The sequence below is a fragment of the Chlamydotis macqueenii genome, chromosome 4 (genome assembly GCF_036417535.1).
Source record: "Chlamydotis macqueenii isolate bChlMac1 chromosome 4, bChlMac1.mat, whole genome shotgun sequence".
Taxonomy (NCBI): Eukaryota; Metazoa; Chordata; class Aves; order Otidiformes; family Otididae; genus Chlamydotis; species Chlamydotis macqueenii.
In genome coordinates this window covers 28468668-28493758 of record NC_141559.1, presented here as the reverse complement: position 1 = coordinate 28493758, position 25091 = coordinate 28468668, and the positions used below count along the sequence as shown (strand labels likewise).

Here is a 25091-nt window from a genome sequence, read left to right as displayed (position 1 = left end):
GTCCCCGCTGCTCTGGGCAGTGCTGGAGAGGTCCAACGCTGCCACGCAGGAGATCTGCTGGGTGCTTCTCGGAGCTGACTCTGGGATAATCCTCAGTTTCAGTTTTCTACATTCATCTCTACTGATGGCAGCCCCATGGCTCTGCTATCAGGCACTGCCACCTTTTCTACTGCAGGTTTCTCAATTACAATTACACTCTTAACAGTTTGAGACTGGCATTTTGCAAGAGGTGAAAGGGATGTACTTTTTTTTTTTTTTTTCTGTGCTTGAATTTAAAAACAAATAGCCATCCTTTGCAAAAACACTTTCAAAACTGAAAATAAACTCAACTCACAAATCCTAGAGCTGTTCAAAAGAGAGCTAAGTAACAATAGGAACAAATATAACAGAAAACGACATAAAAACTCAGGATGAATTTCACTGCAACTTTTAACACTGCAGTCAAGATCAAGTTCAACTCCAAAGAGTGCAAGAGGTGAGTTTAATGAAGTGGGTGCTCGATAGCCACGCACAGAGAATCCTGCAGAGCTGCTTGTGGGGCTGTGCGTCCCTGGCCAGCCCATGTACAAACAGGTCCATGTGAGCCACCTCGTATGTGCCCACAGGTATCACTATCTGCATGCTGGAATGCTGGTAACTGTATGCTTACGTACTGGGATATCTTCATACGTCTGCCAAGCAGTGTAAATTAGACGCCTTACGATCAGGCATGCTACTTCTGCATGCATCCATCTTTTGGGGCAGCTCTTAAATGCATTATTTCTAGGCATTTCTAATTGTCCTCTTAGATTGTCTTGAGATTATGAGCCTGTATTTTGAATTTTAAGCTGAAAGAAAGTATGCTCTGAAGGATGGCTTTCAAACCTCCCATATATAAAGATAAAAACATAAAGACAAAATATAAAAAATATAGAGATAAAAAAATCATGTCTTAGGCATAAATGTCTAATTCTAGACAATAAAGAGTGGGAGAAACAGCTGTAATTCTGCTGTAACTGAATTAAATATATTTGTAACAGCTTAATTAAAAATTGAAATTAAACGGTAATGATTCAGCTGGGTTCTTCAGGAAAGAGAGGGGATACATTCCCATCTCAGTTACTACAATCTCACTGAACTGTACTGTCAAGATACACAAGACATGGTTTTCATCCCTTTTTTACCCTGAAGGTACTTAAAACGCCATTTGTCTTCTTCCCCTCCCCACCAAAGTGTCACTATCCCTACTTGTTTATTACAAACCCACGTTGTTCCAGCTGATTTTATAAGTGTACTCTACCTTCCACCAGTCACTGTTTAACTTCTAGAAGAATTAAGAACTGAAAACTGGAAATACAATTTATGACTGAAGTGAAATACAACGCCCTACACTTAAATATAAAATAAGAATGGAAAAAAATCCACTTAATCATAAAACACAACCGGCTCAAAGGGATTATTTTGTTTCTCATCAATAGACATAAAAGGTTACTAAAAAATATCTTAAAAGATTTTGGTCTCCACTTAATTTTCTAATTTGTAACAGATCTGTGAAAATGACTTGAAATATTCTTTGTTTCCTATATGTTACTAATGATTTTATTTATCGTATTTGGTTTTTTTTTTAAGCATTATTTGCTAAATAATGCACTTGATATTAACAATGTTTTATTGCCCTGTTAGTTTTGACTGAATACCACTAACTTGATATAGTATTTAGATTCCCTAATTATTTATATATAAATCTCAGACTCACATTTCAAGTGTGAATACTCCAACTTAGTATTCTGAAATTCACTATTACTCCAAATCCTTATTAATGACTTCAGCTACACTTAATCACACATTTATGTGAAAGTAAATGGGTCATAACCTGAAAACTGGCCACCTGTAAAAGATTTAATTTTAGTCTTTACAAACATTGCCTGATATCCTCTTAAGTTTTTACTCATCTTTCAATAGCTAAACAAACTCTATTTTAATGAAGGAACTTAAAAAAAACCTCATGAATATAGCCAAGTTTAAAATCGGAGTGTAAAAATTCTTTAGGAGGTAGAATAAAAGCTTTGAATCTTACTTCAGTAATTTAACAATTTCTATTGGATTTCAGATTTGTAACATCCAAATAGAGATCTTGCAAGCTGGATATGTAGGACTTAAATGAAATGTCATTTAGGCCTTCAGATTAAGAAACAGAACAATGAAAAAAAGACTACAAACTCTGAAAATATAGCCAGATGTAGGATTGAAGAGATAGAAAACAACACTGAGTAAAAAAAGCCAAATCTAATCTCTCACTGGTATCCTAATATATTATATATTATCTAATTAAGCATTAGCAAAATTAATTAAAATTAAACCTTCCAACTTATTTAATACCTTTCTTCTGTGCATAAATAGGATCTTCTTATGAATTCCAAAGGGGAGGGGAAAGAAAAAGATCAGTGATTGTAGAATGAAAATAAAAAAGAATACAGAACATTTGACAACATCAATGGAAAGGCAATGTTTAAGTAAAGTCTGAAAAACAGAAAAGAAACAAATTAGGCAGGGAACATCCAAAAGGAAATAAACAGATTAAGAATGATGGGAAAAAGAAAAAAAAAAATCAAGAAACAACCTTTCCAGCTTAAAGTCTTGTTAGTAGGTTTTGCAGAAAACCAACATGCAGGCAGAAGACCAGCAGTGAAGCTTTGCCTCGGTGTTTCCACCCCTTGCACACATACATTTCTCCTACATTATTGCAGTTGCTTTGATAAGTCTCAATCACTTCCCAAAAGCAGCCTCCCCCTCCCCCAGTTTACTTGGGGTGTGCCTGCCTGATGACACCTATTTTCTCCGAGGAATCAAACCAATTATTCCAGTTTATTTACGTCTGATATCTGAAAGAACAGCTTACTGTCATAGACATGTCTGCTGCTTCTACCAAAACCTGTGCTACCTACTGCATGCACACATTTGTTCCAACGGTCCAGCAGATTACAGTGATCAAATCCAAACACCATCACGGTACAAGGCATTGCATTTTAAAATCAACTATTTTTTAGAGTAAGACGATTGCAGCACTTGATGCGCAGGCACGACTGCGCCATGACACGTGTTATGGGGACACTGGTTATCTAGTGCAGGCTGCTAGCTTGGTCCAGAGGCAGAGCGCACCAACGCGCTGTAGTGTGGCTGACAGGAAAAATGCTTTGGGCATGGAAACAACCATACCTGGCCAAATAAATGAACGAATGAATGAATAAATAAATAAATCACATTAAAATGCCCCTCTGCCACCAACTCACAGAGAGGAGGTATACATTGCAGACCAATCTTGTAGAATTATAGCATGGTTAGGGTTGGAAGGGACCTTCAAAGGCCATCTAGTCCAACCTCCCTGCAAGGAGCAGGGACATCTCCAACCAGATCAGGTTGCTCAGAGCCTCATCCAACCTGGCCTTGAATGTTTCCAGAGATGGGGCATCCACCACCTCTCTGGGCAACCTGTTCCAGTGTTCCACCACCCTCAGTGTAAAAATTTTTTTCCTAACATCTAGTCTGAATCTACCTCCCTCTGTTTTAAAACTACTACCCCTTGTCCTATCACAAAACAAACATAAACCAGTGGGAAAAACCCTCAATTTCTCTCCTAGTTAAAAATTAACTCATGGAAAAGGTAAGACTCGCATCTGCCCAGGCAGTATCATGAACACCCTTATCAAGGCATTGGTAAATGACAGATTTATTGATGAGGCCTTTGCGTTTGCTCAGTCTCTGTGTTAGTCGGTACTGAGCTTGCCCCAGGTGCAGTTTATTGCACTGAACAGCTACGGCAAATCCCGTACACCACCGTCCACAGCAGAACCAGGTTGTGATTGGCAGGAGACGTTTGACTCGGTAACTCTCCTGAGGCTCAGACTACAGCACTTTACTGGGGAAGCTCTTCCCACCAAGGAATAAATACTGCAGGTAGCGCTGTGACGGCAGTTTGTTTCATGAGAAGGCTGTGAGCTACAACGTTGAAGGCAATACAAAAATTAATGCAGGTAATTTAGGAGTGTCTTTGTGCCAAATCATGATAGCAATGCACACAAAGCAAGCAGTGCATTTGTGTCAAGCTGTCTATTACATTATTGCACCTTTTTAATTAGCAGCTTAGTTTTTTCAATCAAATGCATAAGGCCAGAAATGTTGCTAATTAAAATAAACGGGACCCCGACTATAGGCTGGCTGGGTAGAAGTATTTGCAGCTCCAGTTGCTAAGCGATATGTTTGATGCACCAACCGTACAGCACATGAGCTAACGTTCACCCAAGACATTTTTTGCTGGATCAGATTACATTGCAACCACCATAGCAAACAGAAAAGAGAAAGCGCACGAAGAGGAAACTATCAGTGATAGGAAAACTTGACTAATCACATCGTCTCATTTTTAAAGCAAGCGAAACCAAAAGTCCAATACAGCCCAGCAGGGAGGTACGGGCTAAAGGGCACTACGATTGCCATTTAGGCTTTCTCCCACTAAACATACAGAGAAACTGCCTACAACAAATTGATCAGATCCCCATGATCTGTCTCCTTCAGGGGAAAGGAGAGAGGAAAAAAAAAAACAAAAAAAAAACCCCAAAACCCAGAGAGAGGGGAAAAAAGGGAATACATGCTGTTGAGCATCCTGCTCATGGCTAGATGCAACATGCATGACTCAGAACCAAAAATAATGATTAAAAAAAAAAGGGCTCACAAGAACACCATGCAGTGAGGTCAGACAATACCGATGGGGCTTTGTTTTGAAGGGCAAAGTGAGAAGGGAAGACAGAGGGCAAAAAAGTGTAAGAGAAGATAACAAATGAATGATCAGTGCAAACCATAGTGATGGATCATTCTCATTACATGTGGGAACCCAGGTCAGGGCATGTTCAAACTGCAAGGAGAGAAAGGAAATCAGCAGCGAGCCCTGAAAATTACTGAGGATATAAAAATAAGCCATGATTTTAAAGAATCATTCCATCAAACAAAATGCATCTGGTGTTGCAGATATCAGGCATTTCCTCCTATGGGAAACACTGCTGAAGAAAAATGTGGGCAAACAGGACTGTGCTACTGCAGTCCTCCAAGGAAGCTGGACAGAAATGATTGAAGAAGAACAGTGGAAATCCTGAACCACTACAAGATTGTCAGTATACAGCCCTTACAGAAACAGTTTTAAGCTGATAATCATTCCAGTCTGTTTCATCAAGAACACAAATTAAATAAATCTTGCAGTTTCTCCACCAAAGGCAAAGCTCTAAGGGAAAAAAAAAAAGAAGGAAAGAGAGGGAACTCAACTATTTCTGAGAGAAAGAGGGTTTTCCTTTGTTGTACAGATAATAAATCAGAACCCACCAGGAAATCATTAAAGAGACCAGCCTCTATTTAAATTTAAATCAGCCCTCAAATTTACTTTTATGCACGAATCCTTCAGTCTCTTCCATGCGCATGATCCCCAGGAGCCCACTGCTTCCAGCGGGCTGGAGGTACAGGCGTGCACCCACAGCAAGCTGCAGCACCAGCACCACGGATGCCGTTCCCAGCTCTAAGGGGATTATCGGGAGAGCAGACACGAACATACACCAGCTCTGGTTTTAACTACACATGCTAAAGAAGATGACATTTCTAATATCTTTCTTAACATAATGCTTTACACAGAGAACACGTTCATACAGAAACAATCTGAAAGCAGATTTAGACAATGGTATCAGCATCACAGTAGCAGGAATGGTTTAATTATTCCTCATCTGGAAATTTCAACGCTGTTTCATATCATTATGCAGTACATACACATGCAAGCCCAGAGGACTTCAGCCTGCCTCTCTGCTTAGACACCTGCAATGCCGCAAACTCCACGTCTGGAGGAGTGTTGTGGTAAAACTCCTGGGGAGCCGGGGGGTTCACCCTCCTCCCAGAAAAACCGCAGCAGATACGGAGATGTCCTGCAGCTGGAGAGGGCTGCTGTCCCCAGAGAGCCCTAACGCCTTGCCATTTGTGACTCTGCTTTTGAAAACATGCTCCTGAACTGTAACTTTGGCATGGGAATGCTGATGAAGGAAAATTTTAGAAAAGGACTATAGGCATTGGCCTGTCCATGCCCAATGGAAGTTCATAGTACAATTTTAAAAGAAAGTATTAGGCTAATGCTGAACTAATTTAAAATTCCTTCCCATAAAGCCTTTGCTTTGGCATTGCATTCAGTAGGATTTCAGCCTGCGCTTAAGTGCTTTCTTGAGCCAAGGATTTTAAGCACGTTTTTCTTGCTACTGTAGTTAATTTGACACAGTTTTTACTCATTGTATGCCTCTGTACTGTTTCACACGTTGCTTTAATTACACAGTAGCTACTTATTTAAATTTCATGAGAAAAAACTGGGCACAATATTCAAACAGGTGTTTTCTTCTCTCTGCTGATTACTGGTTTCAATAAATCCAGTCTTTGTCCCAAGTCCTGCAAGATAATTGTACACGTCCACGCTCTGTGGAGGATACAGAACAGGGAATTCCATCTGGCTTTTCAGAGTAAAAGCAAAGCACTATCATCCATACCCTTCTCCATCGCAAAGGAAACGTGTCAAAACCCATGATCTAGTTTCCTCTTGCAAAGATTAAACATAAAGACTCAGAAAGAAGTTTAATTATTAATTACAACTTCATTAAATATTTGTCTTACTTCATTCATTCTATCTACAAACATCTTGAGAATATTTGGTAGTGGTAGATTTTTCCAGGGTTTGTTTTTTTTTGTTTGTTTTTTTTTTTTTTTTTTTTTAATATTTCTGCTCTTTTCGTAGATTTTTTTTTTTTTTTAAAAAACCAAAATGTGAAAAGCATTCAAAGTAACGTTAGGGATGCATGAGATTTTTTTTTCAATTGAGAAGGGACATTCTGGAGAGTTGCAATTTACTCTTGCACAATCTAATAGAAAATAATGTCTAATAAAATAAATTCACTTCCAAGAATCCCCAAATTGCAAGATATAAAGTATTCTTTACAGTCAAACCAATAGGTACAAGGCAACTTATCATCATATAACCTTCAATCCAAGTGACAACAGTGTCACCATTCCTCTCTTCTGAGCAGAAATGTCAGGTCAGAATATTCTCTATCTGTGTTTGCATGCTTATTTTTATTGATTATATGGCTTCTTCAAGCCTTTGAGATACACAAGTGCATTAAAAGATGCAGCTAATGAAGAAATATTTCAAGTATAAGTCTTCCAAAGTTACAGGACTAACGTTTTGGAAGGAGCTTTGCAGGAAATTATTTCAGTGCAGGAAGATCACTCAATTGATGTAATTAAACTTCCTATGGGAATCCCTGGGATCGTATGCATAAATTAAATATCTGACCCCTTCATGACAACACAACTCAGATTTCATGGAGGGAAATACTTTGTTTTTTTTTTTTTTTTCCTCCACCAAAAGACTGAGACCAAGGAAAGGTTTAGAACAGGGCAGAAGTCCCATTAATTCATTCCAAAGCATGCAGTAAGAAATCCACCGGAGTCCAGCACAAAAGTTGCTTTCAGCAGCACAGAACTTGACCAGGACCCAGAAAATTACCCCAGCGTTAGTAAATGAACTTTCAAAGCAGTTTCAAGGCAAACAATCTCAAACAAGGGCAGGAGGCTCTTACCATCAAACCCGTCTTCCTCTGTCCCCAGTTCATCATCTGAGCAGATGTTCAGGACGTTTACCAGCATCTCTGTCACTAAAACGGAAAACAGATGCAAAACGTTGCTGTTAAGCTTCCCTGGTCTGGCAGAGAGCAAACTCTAGCTGTAGCAGTGTTAATGAAAATTCAGTACAGTAATGGCACCTACTTTTTAAACAACACGGACCTTGTTATATGCACATAATAATATAAGCTTGGAGTGTCTCGTGTAGTTAAGAAAAGGTACAGGTCTCCATAAAAATTTTTCCAAATATAATAAACACTCCAACAAATAGACCATAAAAAAAAATAATGTTTTAACAATCTCTCATTTTGCAATTGCCAATGAACTAGGTAACTTTTGTTTTCTCCCCCTCAACACATTTTTGCCTTTCACTCAACTTGGACAGCAGAACTGACCACTCTCTTCTTGCTGCTACATTGCAGCAGGATTTGAATTCCCTGCTTGGCAAATGGAACAACATTTCAATTGAGAAAAGTTACAGCAAGAGGAACCACAGAATATTTATTTATTTATGCAGGTTTTGGACATTGTATTTTCAGTTTAACACAGCATTAACCCGTCAGTTGTCTACAAAGAGGCAGCATCCCTCGAGATCCAGGACAAACGGACTAGATGATCACTGCAGGTCCCTTCCAGCTGGAACTATTCTATGTTCAATAGAAACAAAATTATTTGTGAATTCAGAATACATTCAGCTTGCTTACTTTGCAACTCGGGCACGGAAGGGTCAGCCTCAGGCTACCCCTACGTTGTCCCAGCTCCTTCCGGAAAGGTAACAGTGAGACACTAACCAGAGAGCACACAGAGTAAGAACAGTCAAAAAAACCCAAAAAAAACCCAGCAAAAAAGGAAAATTGTAACCAAGGAAATGGAATTTAAAGTTCAAAAAAGCCAAAGGTATGAGGTAAAATGTGAAATCATTAGAGGATTGAGAAAAACTGCACTACATCTACATGTAGTAAGCATCATTAAAAGGGTTACCAGGCACGTCTAGCCTTGCACTAGCTACACAGGTTGAAAGTTTAAATTTTGTAATCAAGTGGTTATTAAAATGCTCTTCTGTGACAACTATGATGGCTTAGCACATTATAAGGGTGGGACACAGCTATATTTTTTCCTACATTAGTGAAGGATTTAATACTGTCTTTTGACAGGATTAGTGGAAAGACTTTCCACATTAACAACCACCAGTGAAACTAACAGCTTCCTACCTTGGTTGGCCTTTAAGGGAAAAAAAAATCTATTAAAAAAAAAAAAAGGAAAGAAAGAAATAAAAAGCTGTGCAGAACATCAACTCTTACATCCATGAGTTTTGTTTTGCAGAGAAAGGGAGAACACTGAATTCACTTCTCGGGGCCTCAAAATTTCCAGGCAGTTGGTAAGAGTGACCACTGCGAAGACATAAAGGAGGGGAAAAAAAAAACCAAAAAAACCAAACCCAAGAAAAAAGAAGGAGGCAAATTTCACAGTCTCCGAACCTCAACAAATCTGACCACATATTCTGTAGCACCACCTCAGGAGGCCACTGGTGGGAACCCTCTGAAAAAAATGACCTTACTGAACATCTGAGGACTGGTCTCTCCTAGAAACGGCCTGGCGGAGTTTATGGCCAATGAAAGCATTTTATCTGCTTCACAAGAGTCTGCAACACGCGTCAGCGTGGATTATGTAATGTCTCCATTAGTGGAAACAGCTGTCTACTCTTTGTTAATCCCTATTTTATTGTCTGTCTGCTTTGTTCACAGAGACCTCAGGCGTCTCACCAGTGGCTTTCCTTGTACAAAAGAGCAGCTGAAAACAAAGCCAGTCATGACTGCAGGTAAGAGTCACAGCTGGCTGTATTTCCAGTTGCCTGTTAAGAGAGAATTGTTATTCCAAGCAGCTTTTAAGAGTTTATTATAGTTTTCTGGCAGTAATTGCTGTTGCAGCAATGCACTATAATGGATGGATCAAAGTAAGGCCCTGAATAAAATGACTTGGGGTTTAAGCAGTTTGCATTATGCATTCATTTAATATGTCAGTCCAAAGTGTTTTCATGCCTTTTGTGAGCTTGCCATTCATAGCATGAAGTTGTCTTCAGGCAACATCAAGAACATCGTGTTTCAATAAAACATCTTTTATGTTCTTTAGAGTCTTCACCAGCAACGAGGGACTCCACGCCCTGGGCGGAGAAGGGGCCGAGGAGCAGGTTTTTTTTCTTCCTGCCATCTCTCTACTCTCTCAAGGAATAGACTGGGTGTTAGCATCACCAGCTCTGTGTTTGCTGGTGAAAAAGCAACCCATCATCAGAGTAGATGGGTTATCAGAAAGGTTAGCTGGGTAAGGATGCAACCACCATGTAGTGAAGTCTGTTGTGATGTCCCTTGAGCAGTAAGCAATATCCAAGGGAATGCCCGAAAGCTTATAAAAGAACAAATAATAAGAATTTTATCCAGTGAATTCACCTCTGGCTTGCAATGCTATTATATCTATTTCTACAGCAGAAACATAACGGCATCATATCCTGGAAAGAGTGGAAATTATAAAAACATATGAGAAGTGTGATTAACGATTGGTAATTGCTTGCCTCTCTGAGGCCTTTTTCTTCAAATTTGTCCTGGAAAGCAAGTACTCTGTCTTTAAATTATTCTTGTCATTTCAAATACACAAGGTAACATGCACAGTGACTTAGAAACCATTTTTCAGTTTCTACGAAAAGAGCCAATTCACATACCTTTCTCACCCACAAACGGCAAGGACCAGGTAAACACATCCATGAAGTTTGGAAGCCAGTATGGATGAGGGGAGCAGTTGAACTGTCTGATATTCATAACGTTGTTCTCATATTTCAATACTGCAGCTAGAAGGGAGAAAGGAAAGAAAGAAAAGAACCATCAGCCACATCATGTGACTGGCTACCGGGCCAGTAACGCTCATAGCGTGCACAGCCTGCAGAGCTGCTCACCAGCTTTCAACCACTTGACCCAGGGGCAGCACTTGACTGCTAGTTGTAATAGGATACAGCCTCAAAGAAGTTGCAAGCCATTTCCAATCTGAAAGTGGTGTCTTCAGCTTTCCCTGGCACTAAGATGAGTTGGTAAGTGAATTAATAACTTTGAGTAGTCATAAACGTAGGCTCTGGGATCTGTCACCAGCAGGGAACGAGGCAGAGTATCCACAACCACCCAATTCACACAGTTGTCTGAGCTCCTCACAAGCTTACTTTGGAGGTAACAGAGAACAGCGTTTATTACTCAGAGTCTGAATTTTGCTGAACTTTTTCAACATATGTGATTCATGGTATTGTACAACAGATAATACTTTCTTCTCACATTATTCAAACACAAGACTGTGCTCCCTATGGTATGAATGAATACTACTAAGATTTGTCTTGCATCACTTAAAATTCATATCATTCTTGTCAACATATACATGCACAAAAAGACTACATTTGCTAACAGGCAGAAATATAGATACTTATACCATAGCCAAGTTCAGTGTTAACTTGTGTTAATGGACTCCAGGTTGATGATAAAAGGGCTGGAGCACCTTTCCTATGAGGACAAGCTGAGAGAGTTGGGGCTGTTCAGCCTGGAGAAGAGAAGGCTCTGGGGAGACCTGACAGCGGTCTTCCAGTACCTCAAGGGGGCCCACAGGAAAGACTGGGAGAGACTCTTCAGTACTGCCTGTTGTGACAGGACTAGGGGTAATGGTTTCAAAACAGAGGGAGGTAGATTTAGATTAGATATTAAGAAAAAATTTTTTACAACGAAGGGTGGTGAAACACTGGAACAGGTTGCCCAGAGAGGTGGTGGAAGCCACATCCCTGGAAACATTCAAGGTCAGGTTGGATGAGGCTCTGAGCAACCTGATCTGGTTGAAGATGTCCCTGCTCCTTGCAGGGGGGTTGGACTAGATGACCTTTGAAGGTCCCTTCCAAGCCTAAGTATTCTATGATTCTATGAAAGTAAATCTTACTAATGGAGTTACTCAACCTGGTAACAGTATCTCTCACCTAATTGGGGTATATTTTAATTTACAGAACCTGTTTCCTGAAATTCAGTAATTTCTAAATTGCACAGGCACAGAATACACGTGCTCTTGGATATGAACAGAGCCATTTGTCAAACAGAAAAGCAAGTAATTTTTTGCTCATGGAGAAAAAGGTCATTTTGAGACGACCACCTAAAACCAAAGGGACTCATAACTATCCTGAACACAAAGAAACAGAAGATTTTAAACAATACAGTTACAGGAGACTGCAGGGAAGATCTTCAATCAACATGGGGTTAAAACAGTCAACGCAAGCTGAAGTTTCCATCCACTGTAAAAAGTGCTGGCACTTTACATTTTTATTACTGGAAACATCAGAGTGCAGTTGCACTTTTTAAAGACAGTTCAGTAAACTTCACATGAAGTTTGCTGGTCATCTCAGTGCTATCACTTATATATAGCTCTGAACACAATTGTTGCTCAGATGCTTACTCTCATTAAGTGCTGACTTCACTACATCTTGCTGGTCCTCACCTGATCTTGTAGCAGTTCTAGTTCTGTAGCTGTATATGAGCAGTCACCAAATACTTTTTAGGCTAGAGACAATATACTGCATGTACTGGAAGACTACGTATGTAACTTTACATAAATCAGCCTCAACTTGCCTTTTTAAGCTAAGAATTAAGCCATACTGATGAGATCTAGTAACCTGTGACCTTCAGAATGGTCCTCCTCAGCTTCAGTCAAAGAAAAATGAATCAAGGAAGGAACACACATGACAATGCCTTCATAAATTATGAAAAAGCATGAATCAAAAGTATGGCAGAAACATACCACACCAAAAACCTATAGAGAAGGAGTGATTTCCCCTTTCCTCCAGCCTTCTCACCTGTGGCTACCCAGGGAGGAATGTAGTTCCAGGGGCTGGTTATCAGCACTGGTGACGAAGTTGCACAACTGCAATATGCCACAGCACCGTAGGAAATGTAGTGTATCACAATGCTAGCTGAAGGGGGTTAACAATTTCTTCTAATTATTCACCTCCTTTCATTGACTAAACCGTGTGTGAATCAGACAAGAAACTTTTTTTGATGCACTAGACCATTCCCTCCCACAAAAATTTAATAAGTTGCTAAATGTCTTCCATTCTGTGGCTGATGACAGAGTTCAGAGTGGCCTGGGAGTTTCTCAAGCCTCCTCACAGATACACACAGGAAACAGCTCGCTAACACTTCGGCAAACCTTTGCCAGGAAGACACTCTCCATTGAAATAAACCACATTTGACTCTTGCCCATCCTAGTCTGACAGCTGGCAGCCATTCTGCTTCTCGGGAAAATAAAAAAGGCTTAATAAGGCCATTAGTGAAAATGAGAAAACTAGTGTCGATGCTCTTAATATTTCCATCACTTTTTGGCTGAAATTACATACAGCAGATCAAAAATCATTCTCCTTCTATTACACTAACACAATTGCACAGTAAAAACTAAATAGTCTGTGGTTTTATAGCAAAAATGAGTCAAAACCACACAAAAAGGACCACTTAATGGTTGTGAAGTTTCATTTAGAAAGACTAAAACTTCAGCTTCATCATCTTAGTGAGCTGAGGTAGTTTCCTTTCTCACTATTTCTTCAATTTATCCATTAAGTCTATTTCTAAATTCTGTGAAAGTTGAATAAATCATTTTTTACAATGAACTTTTTAAACTAGCCTCTAAAAAAGCCTGAACCATAAGCAGAACAGCTGGAAAACATCAAATTAACTACAAATGGCTTTATTTTGTCATTTTATTTTAAAGGAAGAGAATATATTTTGAGATTACTGTAAAGAAAAATCTTCACACCACCTTATTAATTTAAATACCTGAATATCTTACAAAAGCAAGTTCTGATGATATTTAACATTAAACAAACCGGCTCTTGTCATGATTGTGCAGTTCCGGCTACTGCTTAGTAGCCAGAAGAGACTTCACCTGGATTAAGAAGAAAATGCTTCTCAGACAGCAGGAGTTTCCCTGAGCTTTCCTGGCTCCTTGCTTTCTTTCAGTCATAGCTCTTCTTGACCCGCTGTGTTGGCTCAGAAAATGTTTAGGGGTTTAACCTTTGCTTCATTTCTTAGTTCACGTTAACTTGATGTCTAAGCAGCTACAGGAGAACCCAGCTGCCCTGAAAAAGCAGGAATCTTTGGAAGATTATACGGCTACAACATTGCCTGTTGCGCTGATGGAGGAGACAGAAGAAAGTGGGATGGGTTCATTTGGTTACGAAACCCGTAACTGAGGAAAACAAAACTCTCTCCAACATTTCCAAGTTCAGTTGCTTATTATTCCAGGCTGCAACTCCTGTACTTTTCTTTCCAAATGTATACTCAGGCAGATGCTAGCAGACCGAGCCACCAGTCACAGTTTTATCATGTATAATCACTGACCAGAGCAAGAATCTTATTTTATTATTCTTAACAGCCACACACATTTTAACCTAATTTTGGTACTTGCTGTTGTAAATGAGTTTTAGAAGCTAATGTTTTGTAAAGTGAAGATGTGCAGATATCCCAAATGACATTATACTTCTTTCCAATGCTAGTAAACTGAGATATCAGATGCTGAAATCACATTAGAGTGAAATGAAACACTAATGCAGCAAGCAAAAGGCATTCATTCTGTTTAGCTTTAAGCATTTAATGTTGGTACCTAAGCATGGAAACACGGCTGGTGAAAAATGTGCAGGTAAGAAACCTCCTTCCTTCAGCTAGAAATGAAGATGGCTCTTCTAACCTTCTCAGGGTCAAATACAAACACCCAGCGCCGTCCGAGACCCACTGAGGCATCTCCTTGGTCTCCCTCTGTTAAAGATGAGCCCAGAGCACCCCTGTCTCCTCCTTCTCAACTTTCAAGTCTGAGTGGATATCTCAGATCCTTCTAGCATCTGAAATAGTGCTTTAAAAGCCTGTATGTTGGAAGGTGGATTAAGGTCCTAAGCAATGTGAACAACATTAATCTGTGTGAGGAAGAGTTCAGAATTACCCATAGACATTTCATATATCCTGCTTCAAGATCTGCTGAATCATTTTTCAGTGAAAATTAACTGACAACATTTCCATCAGAGGAAAAAAATAATGAGCACGGTAGGAATACTAGCCCAGAATGAACTACATGTTTTTAGATAAACTCAAAATAATTTTAGCAAACAAGTTAACTGATTTTCCCCTATTTTTTTTCAGAAAACTCATCCTGCATTTAGAAAAGAAATGCAGTGAAAGGTCTCTCAAGTTCTTCATACCTAAGAAAGAATTTCAATTTCTGATATAGTGCCAAATTAACTTCAGCATTAACTGCGCAACTGGGAACAGTGCCTTCTCCTCTAGCAGAGTTGCTAAGTAACCACTGTGTTTGCTGCCCGAGATAGGTCAGGGATAAGGGTTAGTAAATTGCTTAAGAGAGTTTAAACGTTATCAAAGGAAAAAATGACTTACTAGACAAGGTGATGATGTAAATATCCAATACAGATGTGGGGCTAACTGCAGTTGGTAAAATCCTCCCCTTAGAAAATTCTGAAGTTTTTTATTTCAAATGTGCAATTGCATTTTCCAAAGAAACAGTGCACTAGCATTCAAGATTTTGTCAGACTGCAAAAATCACTTCTGGCAAACTTCTCTGTGTCGGCAATGAGATGGCCTAGATACCCTGACAGCTCCTCTTTAGAAGCTTTTGTTTCCATGACAAGGCCTCATCACAACAGCAGAGAGAAAGCATTAAAGAAAACTGATAGGGCAAACAGAAGGTTACACTGCGTTTCTACCGCTATTATTTCTCAAAGATCATCCTTGTCTTCCAGGTATATTACTCTGCTTTTTTCCAATACGAAAATAATTTTCCTGTTAGATCCATTTGGATCAGGTACAGTTCTTAATGTGTGTCTATGGTATACCTGATGCTGATAGTTTATACACGCTTCATTGACGTATTACTTATCCGATACGTTAACAAGCATACCAATGTACAGCTGGTTTTGATTTTTTTTTTTAGTATCCCAAACTCCCCTGCATACTTTCTTTGTTTCTCTCCCTCATCATCTGCTTTTCCTTTCAGCAACACTACGTGTACACTGTAGCATGTTGGAAGAGACATCACATTTTTTTCAATAGCTTCAGATTCTCTGGCGCTTATCTCACCACTAAAAAACCTTTTAAAAGTGTTCAAAAGATAATAGTCTGTCTTTAGACAGCTAGTTAAAATTGTTCACTCAGCCAAAAAGCATGCACTTACTGAAGTGACAGCCAGACAACAAAATATGAGTACTGCCAATGATGTACAAATAAATTGTCTGTCTCTGTAGAACTTCTGTAAAATCTTTCACTTGATTTTCTTTTTTTTTTAATCATGGCATGAACAGTATTACAGGAAGCCCTAATTAAGACATTATGAAATATTAAATTTTGAAATGAAAGTTTAGGCATGGTACAAGGCCAGCAGATCATACAACGCAGTGAATTTTGGCACCCTCTTATTCTGTGGCCATAGAGAATTTCTGCTGGTGATGGGCACCCTTAAATCCAGGGGTAAACTTGTACTTACACAACTTTCTCAGTTTCTTGATCAGCACAGCCTCTCTTCGAGGCCCTGAAGTCACAAGGTAACTATCGCAATCCAATTAACATTTATCTTCTTGCATGAGGAGTTTTGATTCTCTCCAGAAGGAGTAGTCTTACAAAATCACCAATGCACCGATATTTCTTGAAACAAGTTTTAATAATAATCTTGAAGTATCTTTTTCTTTATGCCTTTTAATAATAGAAATGAGAGCAGAAATGTCTGAGAAAGCTATGAAGACAATGAACAGAAGCTCAGAAGTTGCCTAAAAACACGTGTATAAATTCTTCCCCTTTGCCAATGTTCTCCATTACAATGAATATGGAAAGCACTAATAACAATAATGAAACATAGTCTTGGAAAGAGGAAAGACACTAGGCTCCCCATCCCTAGGCAGTTTCTGAGTCTCTGAATTACCTCCAAAAGCATATCTTGCCTTCTCCATGAACTATGCAGAGAACTCCTGACAGGAGCCTCCTAATTGAAAAACCTCACTTTGGCACCCGAAGTTGTGCGTGTGTGTGGGCTGGGGTTGCGACAGGACCAGCAGCCACATGATGGACGAATTACACACGCAGCCTGCACAAGGCAATGACCAGTAACCACAAGGAAACAGAAAACTCCCTTCGGTGCCAGAATCCTGTGGAGCAAAGCCAAAAGAGATTCCCATGGCGGGTCAGTACTGTGAGACAGCCCATGCAGAGGGCCCGCAGCAGCATTCTTAACAGCGGATATACTGAACACGGTCTTGTGCTTATCTTCAGCTACTTCTGCCAACTCTCCTTTTGCTCTGAGAATGTTGACTCCCTGCTGCTCTTGAGCACGTATCTCTCCAGCAGGGACTGAATAAACCCTTGGATAAAGTTGGCAACCAAGCCCATTCCTTCTGAAGTGGTTTGAAGTAGTGCAAGAAAGTACATCTGCTTTAATGGGTATAAGAACTATAAACCTGGGGTAGAAAAGAGCATTCCTAGCCTCTTGTAGATTTTTTAAAAAATGTGTTTTTCTTAAACAACACTGCGTTTAAAAATGACCGATTCGTGTCAGTGGGAGATTGAGCCTCTCAGGAATTTATTTAGGGTGACTTTATTACCTAAGTGACAGCCAGAAGCATAGTAAGAATGCATACTAGAAAGGAAAGCACTTAGTAGTAGGAGAGTAACTCCTTTCCCATGGACTGACAGTAACTGAAATCCCAAATGATCTGTAAAAATCAAACAGGTTCTGCACAACTGCACGATGAGCCAGCTAGAGCAACTGCCCTGTAACACCTCTAGATGGAAAAGCCTTCCTTTGCCTCCTGAAACCAGTCAGACAGCAGCTTTGTGTTCTTAGTTAATTCATCTGCTGCAAATCAAGAAAGCCAACAAGTAGCCATGTTTTGGACTGATTGAGGATGATGGTGTTTTTCTTTCTTGAAGAGGGAAGCAAGCACCCAAACACTACCCAGATGAAGATCCATAAGCAATGCAGCATGAAAAACTAGGCATGATGGACTTTAAGTGCCAAGAGCCAGTGCCATCAGTCACATGAAATAATGCGTCAAAACCTCTAATGAGAGAAAAGAAGGCAGTTAAACCCAACAGAAATTCATTACAAAGCTGCTAAAGGTCAGCCTCTACATTTACAACATGTCGTACATTCAAGAGTGGCACACTGGTGCTGATCTCGCACCGCGGCTGATTTGCCTGAGCTCGCTCAGAGCAGGTATCACCAGCAGCGCACCCAAACCTCAGCCGTGACTGCAGATAACCAGCGCCTCTCAGCAGCTGGCCCACAGCCTTACACCAGGAAAGGCTTTCCACCAGTTTTAAGACCTGCCTGCCACAGCAGAGCATTCTAGAACAAGGGAAATGACCCTCTCTTCTGAAACAGAGATAACGGAGAGGCATTTCCCTTCACCACCCAAACGCTGTGGTTTCAAACGCGAGATTTTGAATATTAGAAATCATTGCTTTCTTTATTTTTATCATTTGTCTTCATGATAAAAATCTCACATTGTTCACCCAGTGCCTTCATGTGCACAGAACTGCCTCCATGCACTAAGAAACAAAAAGTGAACACTTTCTGTCACCTTATTTGTACAGACCCGTCCTCGGTCTGCCTTCTACCCAAAGCAGCCAAACCAGAGAGTAAACACGCTTTTCTACCATCAGAAGGATGCTGCCAAGAAAATGAACACACTCCTTGTTTCAAGCTGCACTTTTTGGGTTGTTAGAGTCCCTATATTCTTTACTTTTACAAAAGTAGCTACTGACAGGTCTCCTTGCATGTTTTTTTTGCAGAATGCTTTTATTAATTTTTCCACAAGTTTGGAATTGAGAATACCAAAGCATACAAAACCCCATTATCTAACAGTGCTATGTTTCCTTCCCTTGAATACAATTCATGATCTAGCAGCCTTTAGATTATAAGTTTTATAATATAAAATTTTGCAAGTTGAAAAAAAAAAATTAACAATTGCTTACTCCCTTTGCATGCAAGCATCCAAATTAAAGTATCTCTTCTTACTGAAGACTGATCTCTCTGCAATGGAGCTATTTTCAAGAATATCATTGAGAAAATATAATTTTGTTTTGCTCACAGAGGAACACAAATAACTTTAGCTTTACTGGGAATAAGAGAAACTAAACATTAGTGCTCATTTCAAGATATATGAGGACAGGTTTATTAGAATGCTTTATTTTTAGAAACATGGCTTTTTTTTTTTTCCAGTTCACCAGAGGAAATTTCAGAGGATGCAATAAACAAAAAAACAAACACTTGTACTCAGTGGAGTCTTTATAGAGTGACTAGTAAACTTCTGGGGGTTTTTTTTTGGCTAATGATATTTCATTTCCTACATAATAGTTTTCAAGTGATTAAAAAATCCAAAACAAAGGGAACTCAGACAGTATCTATCTCGTGCTTTATCCACTGATGATCTGTCAAAGTTTGTTAGCTGGCTAGAGGGTTTGCATATACAAACTCCATTAATTTTATTGGAAAGAAGCAAAGGGACAAATAATTAATTATAAGAAACACTGGGCTCTGAACATCGCACCCACAGCATTTCCTAATACATTTCTCTTAGTTAATAGAGCTGTTTTCAGTTTTACTTCCTCTGTAACACTTACATAATAACTTGTAGTCAAAATACAGAAGTATCCTAAGGCATATTAGAATCTACAGTTACGTTCAGAGGCATACACCTGCCTGAAATAAATTTAATTAGATTTCTATTATGCAATAAATGGAATGGACATGAACTAATAAAGAGAGGGACAAAATGGGCACAAACTGATAGATAAAGGAGTGAAAAAGAAAACAAATGTAATACATTTCAGTAAAGAGAAGTACAGTCTACTATATATTAACAGGAATTAAATTCTTACCTTTGTTATTGTATACATCTAGATAGTTTGGTGCTGAAAAAATTGTGATTAGTGAAGGGAAGCCTGTTGTTTGGCTTTTCCTGTACATACGATACCTAAAAGGAAAGAGAAGATTCTAATCATTGCCCAATGTTGTATGTATATTTGTTACTGACCATATACATAGCAAAAAACCCTAGCACATTAGTGCACTGGCTGTTAACAAATGCCAAGATGGAAACACATGCATATATGCTTTTTAAAGCCATGGAAAAAATATTTCCTGCAAGTTTATTTATTATATCCACTTGGGATGGCCAGGATCCACACCATGCTCGAAAGTAGTGTCTCTGTCTAAAATTTAGCGAGCCAGAGGTGGTTTTTCTTACGAGTTAGCTCAGTGCCTGTCTCTGGAGCCAGGTGGCCTTTATGTGCACGCAGTCCAGGATGTCCCCAGACTTTCCCTCCGCAGGCGAAGGCAAGCACCAGCACCTGCCTTGGCGATGCATGGTGCTGCCTTCAGAAGAGGAGTGCACATCCTCCATGAGCCTCCAGCTGCCTGCCCTCTCTGGGCACCCAAGTGACGGCAAGGCCAGAGGAGGTGGAAAGTAGGAGAAGGGGAGGGGAAACAGGGGGTCCAAGATTTTCAGTGCTGTGTTTAATCTCATGCAGTCTATTAGCCAGTTTATTAATGCTTGCCTGTTTTCATTACCTAACCTTGCTGCCTTGTGAAAAATAAAAGGCTTATCAGACTAACATATAACCAATCAAGCATTAAACCTGCAAGTAACTGAAAGCAAACCAACCAAACAGTACTTTTGTCTTACTAAGACATATGTAACACCAAATGCTGCTCTTTAGTCTTCAGGTACAAGAAACTGAACAATTTGGCTTAACAGCCACAATAGTTGCACTGAAACCATTGTACAGGTTCAATGCAATCCCTTCTACAAAATTTTATTTTTCACCCTTTATTGGAAAGGAATACAATAAAAATGAAATTTCATTACCCTTTCATGCCAGTTATTTTTGACAGAGTACTATCTTGCTTTTAATTGCATTGAGGTTTTAAAGTATGTGATAATTCAACACTTGTAACAGCTTTTTATATGCATTGTGAGTATCAACCTCATTTCTATAATCTCAATACTTTATCTTTCATTACTATACAGGTTGGGTAAATTTCCTACCTCCAAATAAATATATTAATAATTTATGCAAGATATGCAAAGCTATTTATTCAGATACCAATCCCTCATTAAAAATCTCACAAGTATGGTACATTTTAATGAATAGATAATTTTTAATCATTTTTTAAAGCAGCATAAAAAAATTCTATCTTTGCACTGGCAATAAGGGAACCATCAACACCACCCGGTGGTTGACCTGGATTGTTTTTGCACACAGTGCCTTAATAAACTCCTTAAATTCATTATTGATACTCCTGCATACAATCATTTTTGGCTACTGAGTTCCACAAGTTTATTTTCTTGACAAAGCATAAAACCAGTAGGCCGAGAATTCTCAGGTGAGTGTGAAAGACTTAGGAGATGACAGTTCTGGCCTTTGTGAGCCAAACTGCTTCCCAGGCATTGTGGCAATCGGTGTGTCAGAAGTCTCAAGCACATCTGCAAAACTTTTTTTTCTGAGCTGAATTTGTTTTCCTTCCCAAGTTTGGCATACAGGAAATTTTTGGTCATTTTATGCCACTCAAAATCACTAAGGCTAAGTAAGTGGGATATATGAGGATTCATTAAGTCCTGTAACTCAGTAATAATAATGTAAAAGACATTCTAATACCAGTGTACGTTTTTGTAGCATTAATAAAAAGTGAGAGTTGTTGCAACTTAAAATTAAGTTTTCCACTTCTTTCTCACTCAGTTGTTCTTGCTTTCCTCGCTCTGTTTGACAACGGTAAGCCATTATCCATTGCTAGTGTCCCCTCTCCACACGTACTTACCCAGCATCTTGGGCTTCATGAGCTCGGAGTATAGATAACAAGTTATTGTGCTGTAGGAATTCACATACAGCGGGGTAACTGTTGGAAGAAAATAAGAGCACCTGTTACGTCACTACCAGAAGCATCACATTTAGCTCTAGATTTTGAAAAAATGTTTCATCCAAAATGCATCATTCATGAAATCAGCCCCTGCCCTGCAGGCAGATTTCAGTAGAGCCAACACTAGAAGCAGCACAGTTTTTCTCCAACCCCATCACTGCGTGGAAAGGAACTCTGGAAAGCTGCAATTCATTACATAACAACAATCACCTTATTGCTTGTCAGAAATAATTTCTTTTATTATACTTTAAGATTCGATGTACTCAGAAGAAGAAAAATGTGATGTAATGGTTGCTCACAACAGAACACCTTCTCACCCACTAACCACAGTATGCACAGGCTGCTTACAGACACCAGATAATAAGCTGGTGTGCAAAAAGAGAGAGAGAAAGACAGAAAGAAGAAAGACAAATCAGTCTCCAAACTGTTTGATCGCCTGACCTTCATCTCCTCGGTAAACAGGAATTATCCCTTGGCAACTTAAAATGTAAATTCTGTGACTTCTGAAACCCCAAAAGTGTGCCCACCGAATATATCTTTCTGAGACATGTTCTACTGTTTGAGTGAAAACAAAATAATTAGGTGAAAATGGTGAGAATTTCTCAATCGTATTTTTCACTGCACATGGACAGTGTTGCTTTCAAGGAGAACAGAGGAGCCGCTTCTTACAACCTCAGTACCCTGAAACCCATTCTTGCCGTTTAAGACACCGAATACCTAAGAAAAATACATACAAGAAAAACAAAACATAGCCTAACTTGTATGCAGTTTTGACAGCACAAGTGGAAAATTTTGTTAGAGAAAAGCTATTTAAAATTACACCTAAATTAGTTAGAGAACTTAAAATTACTCCATTTTGCTGCTTCCAAAAATATGTTTTGTTTTGTTTTTTTTTCTGTAATGACTGCTTTCTTCTTGCCTTTAAACCACCGACAACTCTCCATGCCTGTATTCAAGGATAACAAACACAATGGCCCCCTATCACTTCAAGACAGGACGCAAAACCTCTCTTCTCCTGTCGTTAGCAATGTAATGCAGAACCCAAGAAAGGCAAAACTTCCTGGCTTCCCCTCTCCAAAGCCAACTGTAGCAAGAGCAAAGCACGACAAAGAACACACACGGAAGTGGGTAAAGGAGAAGTGGTGTTGGAATAAAAATGTCTTTACAAGATCTGGAAAAGCCTTACCAGGCCCCTTAAAAACATCTAAGGGGTGGGAAAGTCTTTTTTTCAAGTGACACCTAGAGTTCTTCCCTTTTCTCCCTCTTTAGGCCAGTCCTATATAACTTGTTTTGCCTAATCCAGATTTATTTCCCACCCTTGAAACCAAGCAATCATTCAGCTGACTGCTTCATATTTCAGGACCTTTCACTATGGTGGGAAGGGGGCTCCCCCTGCAAGGCAGCGGGTGCCCTCATCCACATCCCTGCAGCCCAGTGACCCTGCGTCTGAAAGGCACTTCCGAATTCAGTGTTCCTCAGTGCTAAGGACGCAGCATGGTATTGGCTCTGCAGAAATAATGCAGAAGCTGCATTTAAAACATTAAATCTGGGAAGAAACCAAGAGTTGCCTCCTCCTGTCATGGTCACTGGAATTTACTTCCAGTAGTGGAGGCTGCCTGCAGTAGCAAGCAAGCTGGCCAGACACAGAAGTTTGAGCGATTACTCTCCTGTGCCCTCTGTCTGACTGGAGCCTGACAAGCCTTAGCTCCTAAGCCGATGGGGTGGAGTGCCTGGTCTGGCATGGGTGGAGAGCTGGGCTGCCTTCTGAATGCAGCCTACCCCACAGCAACATCTGACCTGAGACCAGGATCAGGAGACAGGTTTTCCTGGATTTGAGGCCTAGGATGTGACATGTAGGTGTTGTAATTCCCTCTTCTCATTCTTGGGCAAGTCAGAGAACAACAATCAAAACTGTTGCTCAAAGAAAACCGAAACTGGTGGCAAAAGGTGTAAACTCCACATAGCAGCTCTGAAATGTCACCTGATGGTTGGAGAAAAAGCAAAACAGACCCTGCATTAACACCCGTTCACCATGTTTCTCTTCCACTACCAATTCAGCTGTCCCATAGTTCAAATAATAGAACAGTCAGGAAACTTTAAAGAGGAAACACAAGGTGTTGGGGAAGACACTGTCATCTCCATGACCACTGGCCACTGATTTCAGCGCACCTGAAAATAACACAAACTTGCAGGGTGTCTGAAACTCCAAGCATAACTCACATACAGGTATTAAGTGACAGGCCTGTACGTATTATCAAAGACCCTGGGTATGAGCACAGTGGCTTGCAGTACCTTAGGGGCAAGATGCAGTCATACAGTAACAATGTTATGCAAAATACTTAAGTAAAAGCTGTTGTTAAACATATCGAGCAAGTTAAAAAAAAAAATCTCCACTAAACATTATACAAAAGATCTGCTGTACCAGTCATAATTTCACAGACCACCTTCAGAGTCCACTTGCAATCACTTAACAGCTCCATGAATTTCTAACTTCATGCATGAAACAGATGAAAATTAACAAAGGAAAAAAAAAAAAGCAAAATCTAATGCATCATCTTCCTTCAGTTTATCCAAGAGAAATGCTACTGCTTGCTTCCAACCTTCCTGGATATTTTGAAGATGAAATATCATTTGCAGCTAGAGGCTACAAACCCAGTAGAATGGTATATTACTGGTTTTACACTCGGCCCACCTAGTATATATTCTCAGTCACTGGTTTCGTACTTGAATTTGTCTAAAAAGATTGCCAATATAAAACAATTTCAATTCCCAGATTATGTGGGGTATCATTTTGGCAACTGCAGTGATCTCAAATGCTGACAGGCTGCCATTCAAACCACTGGCAAATGAGAATTAATTTGCATACATTTCTTTTCATAATTAATTGTGACTAAATGTAGACTTATGGTACATTTTGTTTAGAAATTTTTACATTAACTTCTGAAAACTAGGGTCTATAATGAAAAACCTGATAGACAGTTGATTATGTTCATTATCAGTGCAGCTGCTCAAAATGTCTAGCCTATTACTTTTTCTTTTTCCATAGTATTCTTTTCATCCAGTGTTAAGTACTGCTTTTAAAAAAGATATAATGAAGTGGTAAAAAATGCTTCTAAATAGACATGATAGGTTCTTCTTTCCATTTCAAAGTACAAAGTTTTTTTTTTTTTTTTTATTCCTTAATTATCTTATTCTTCATAAATCTGTGCAAGACAGTGTCCTACTAGCAGAATTTGGCTGATTCTACAGGGCCCACACCTAGAAAGGCAGAGATGCCATATAGTGCTCCATGCAAATACCCACACAAAAAATTAAAATTTGGCTGCCATCTTTTCTTCTAAGTGAATAGCACGGTATCTGTAATGGGCAAGCACTCATATTACCCAGACCACTACAAGCCATGAGCAGTCTATCTGGACATTTTATTTTGAAAAAGGCAAAGCAACTCT

At 39.4% G+C, this 25091-nt stretch overlaps 1 protein-coding gene across 2 annotated transcripts in view; it reads right to left on the bottom strand.

The window, feature by feature from the left end:
• The window catches only part of PPP3CA (protein phosphatase 3 catalytic subunit alpha), a 201936-nt gene that overhangs the window by 13490 nt on the left and 163355 nt on the right, over positions 1-25091 (bottom strand). The window contains exons 7-11 of one of the 2 annotated variants that reach the window (XM_086746761.1): positions 21544-21621; positions 19605-19699; positions 10385-10510; positions 7629-7703; positions 2359-2385 (exon numbers count right to left, since the gene is read on the bottom strand). In XM_086746761.1, coding sequence (XP_086602887.1) covers positions 2359-2385; positions 7629-7703; positions 10385-10510; positions 19605-19699; positions 21544-21621 — 401 coding nt within the window. The remainder of the gene's footprint in view (positions 1-2358; positions 2386-7628; positions 7704-10384; positions 10511-19604; positions 19700-21543; positions 21622-25091) is intronic. The other variant, XM_086746763.1, reaches the window with a different exon arrangement.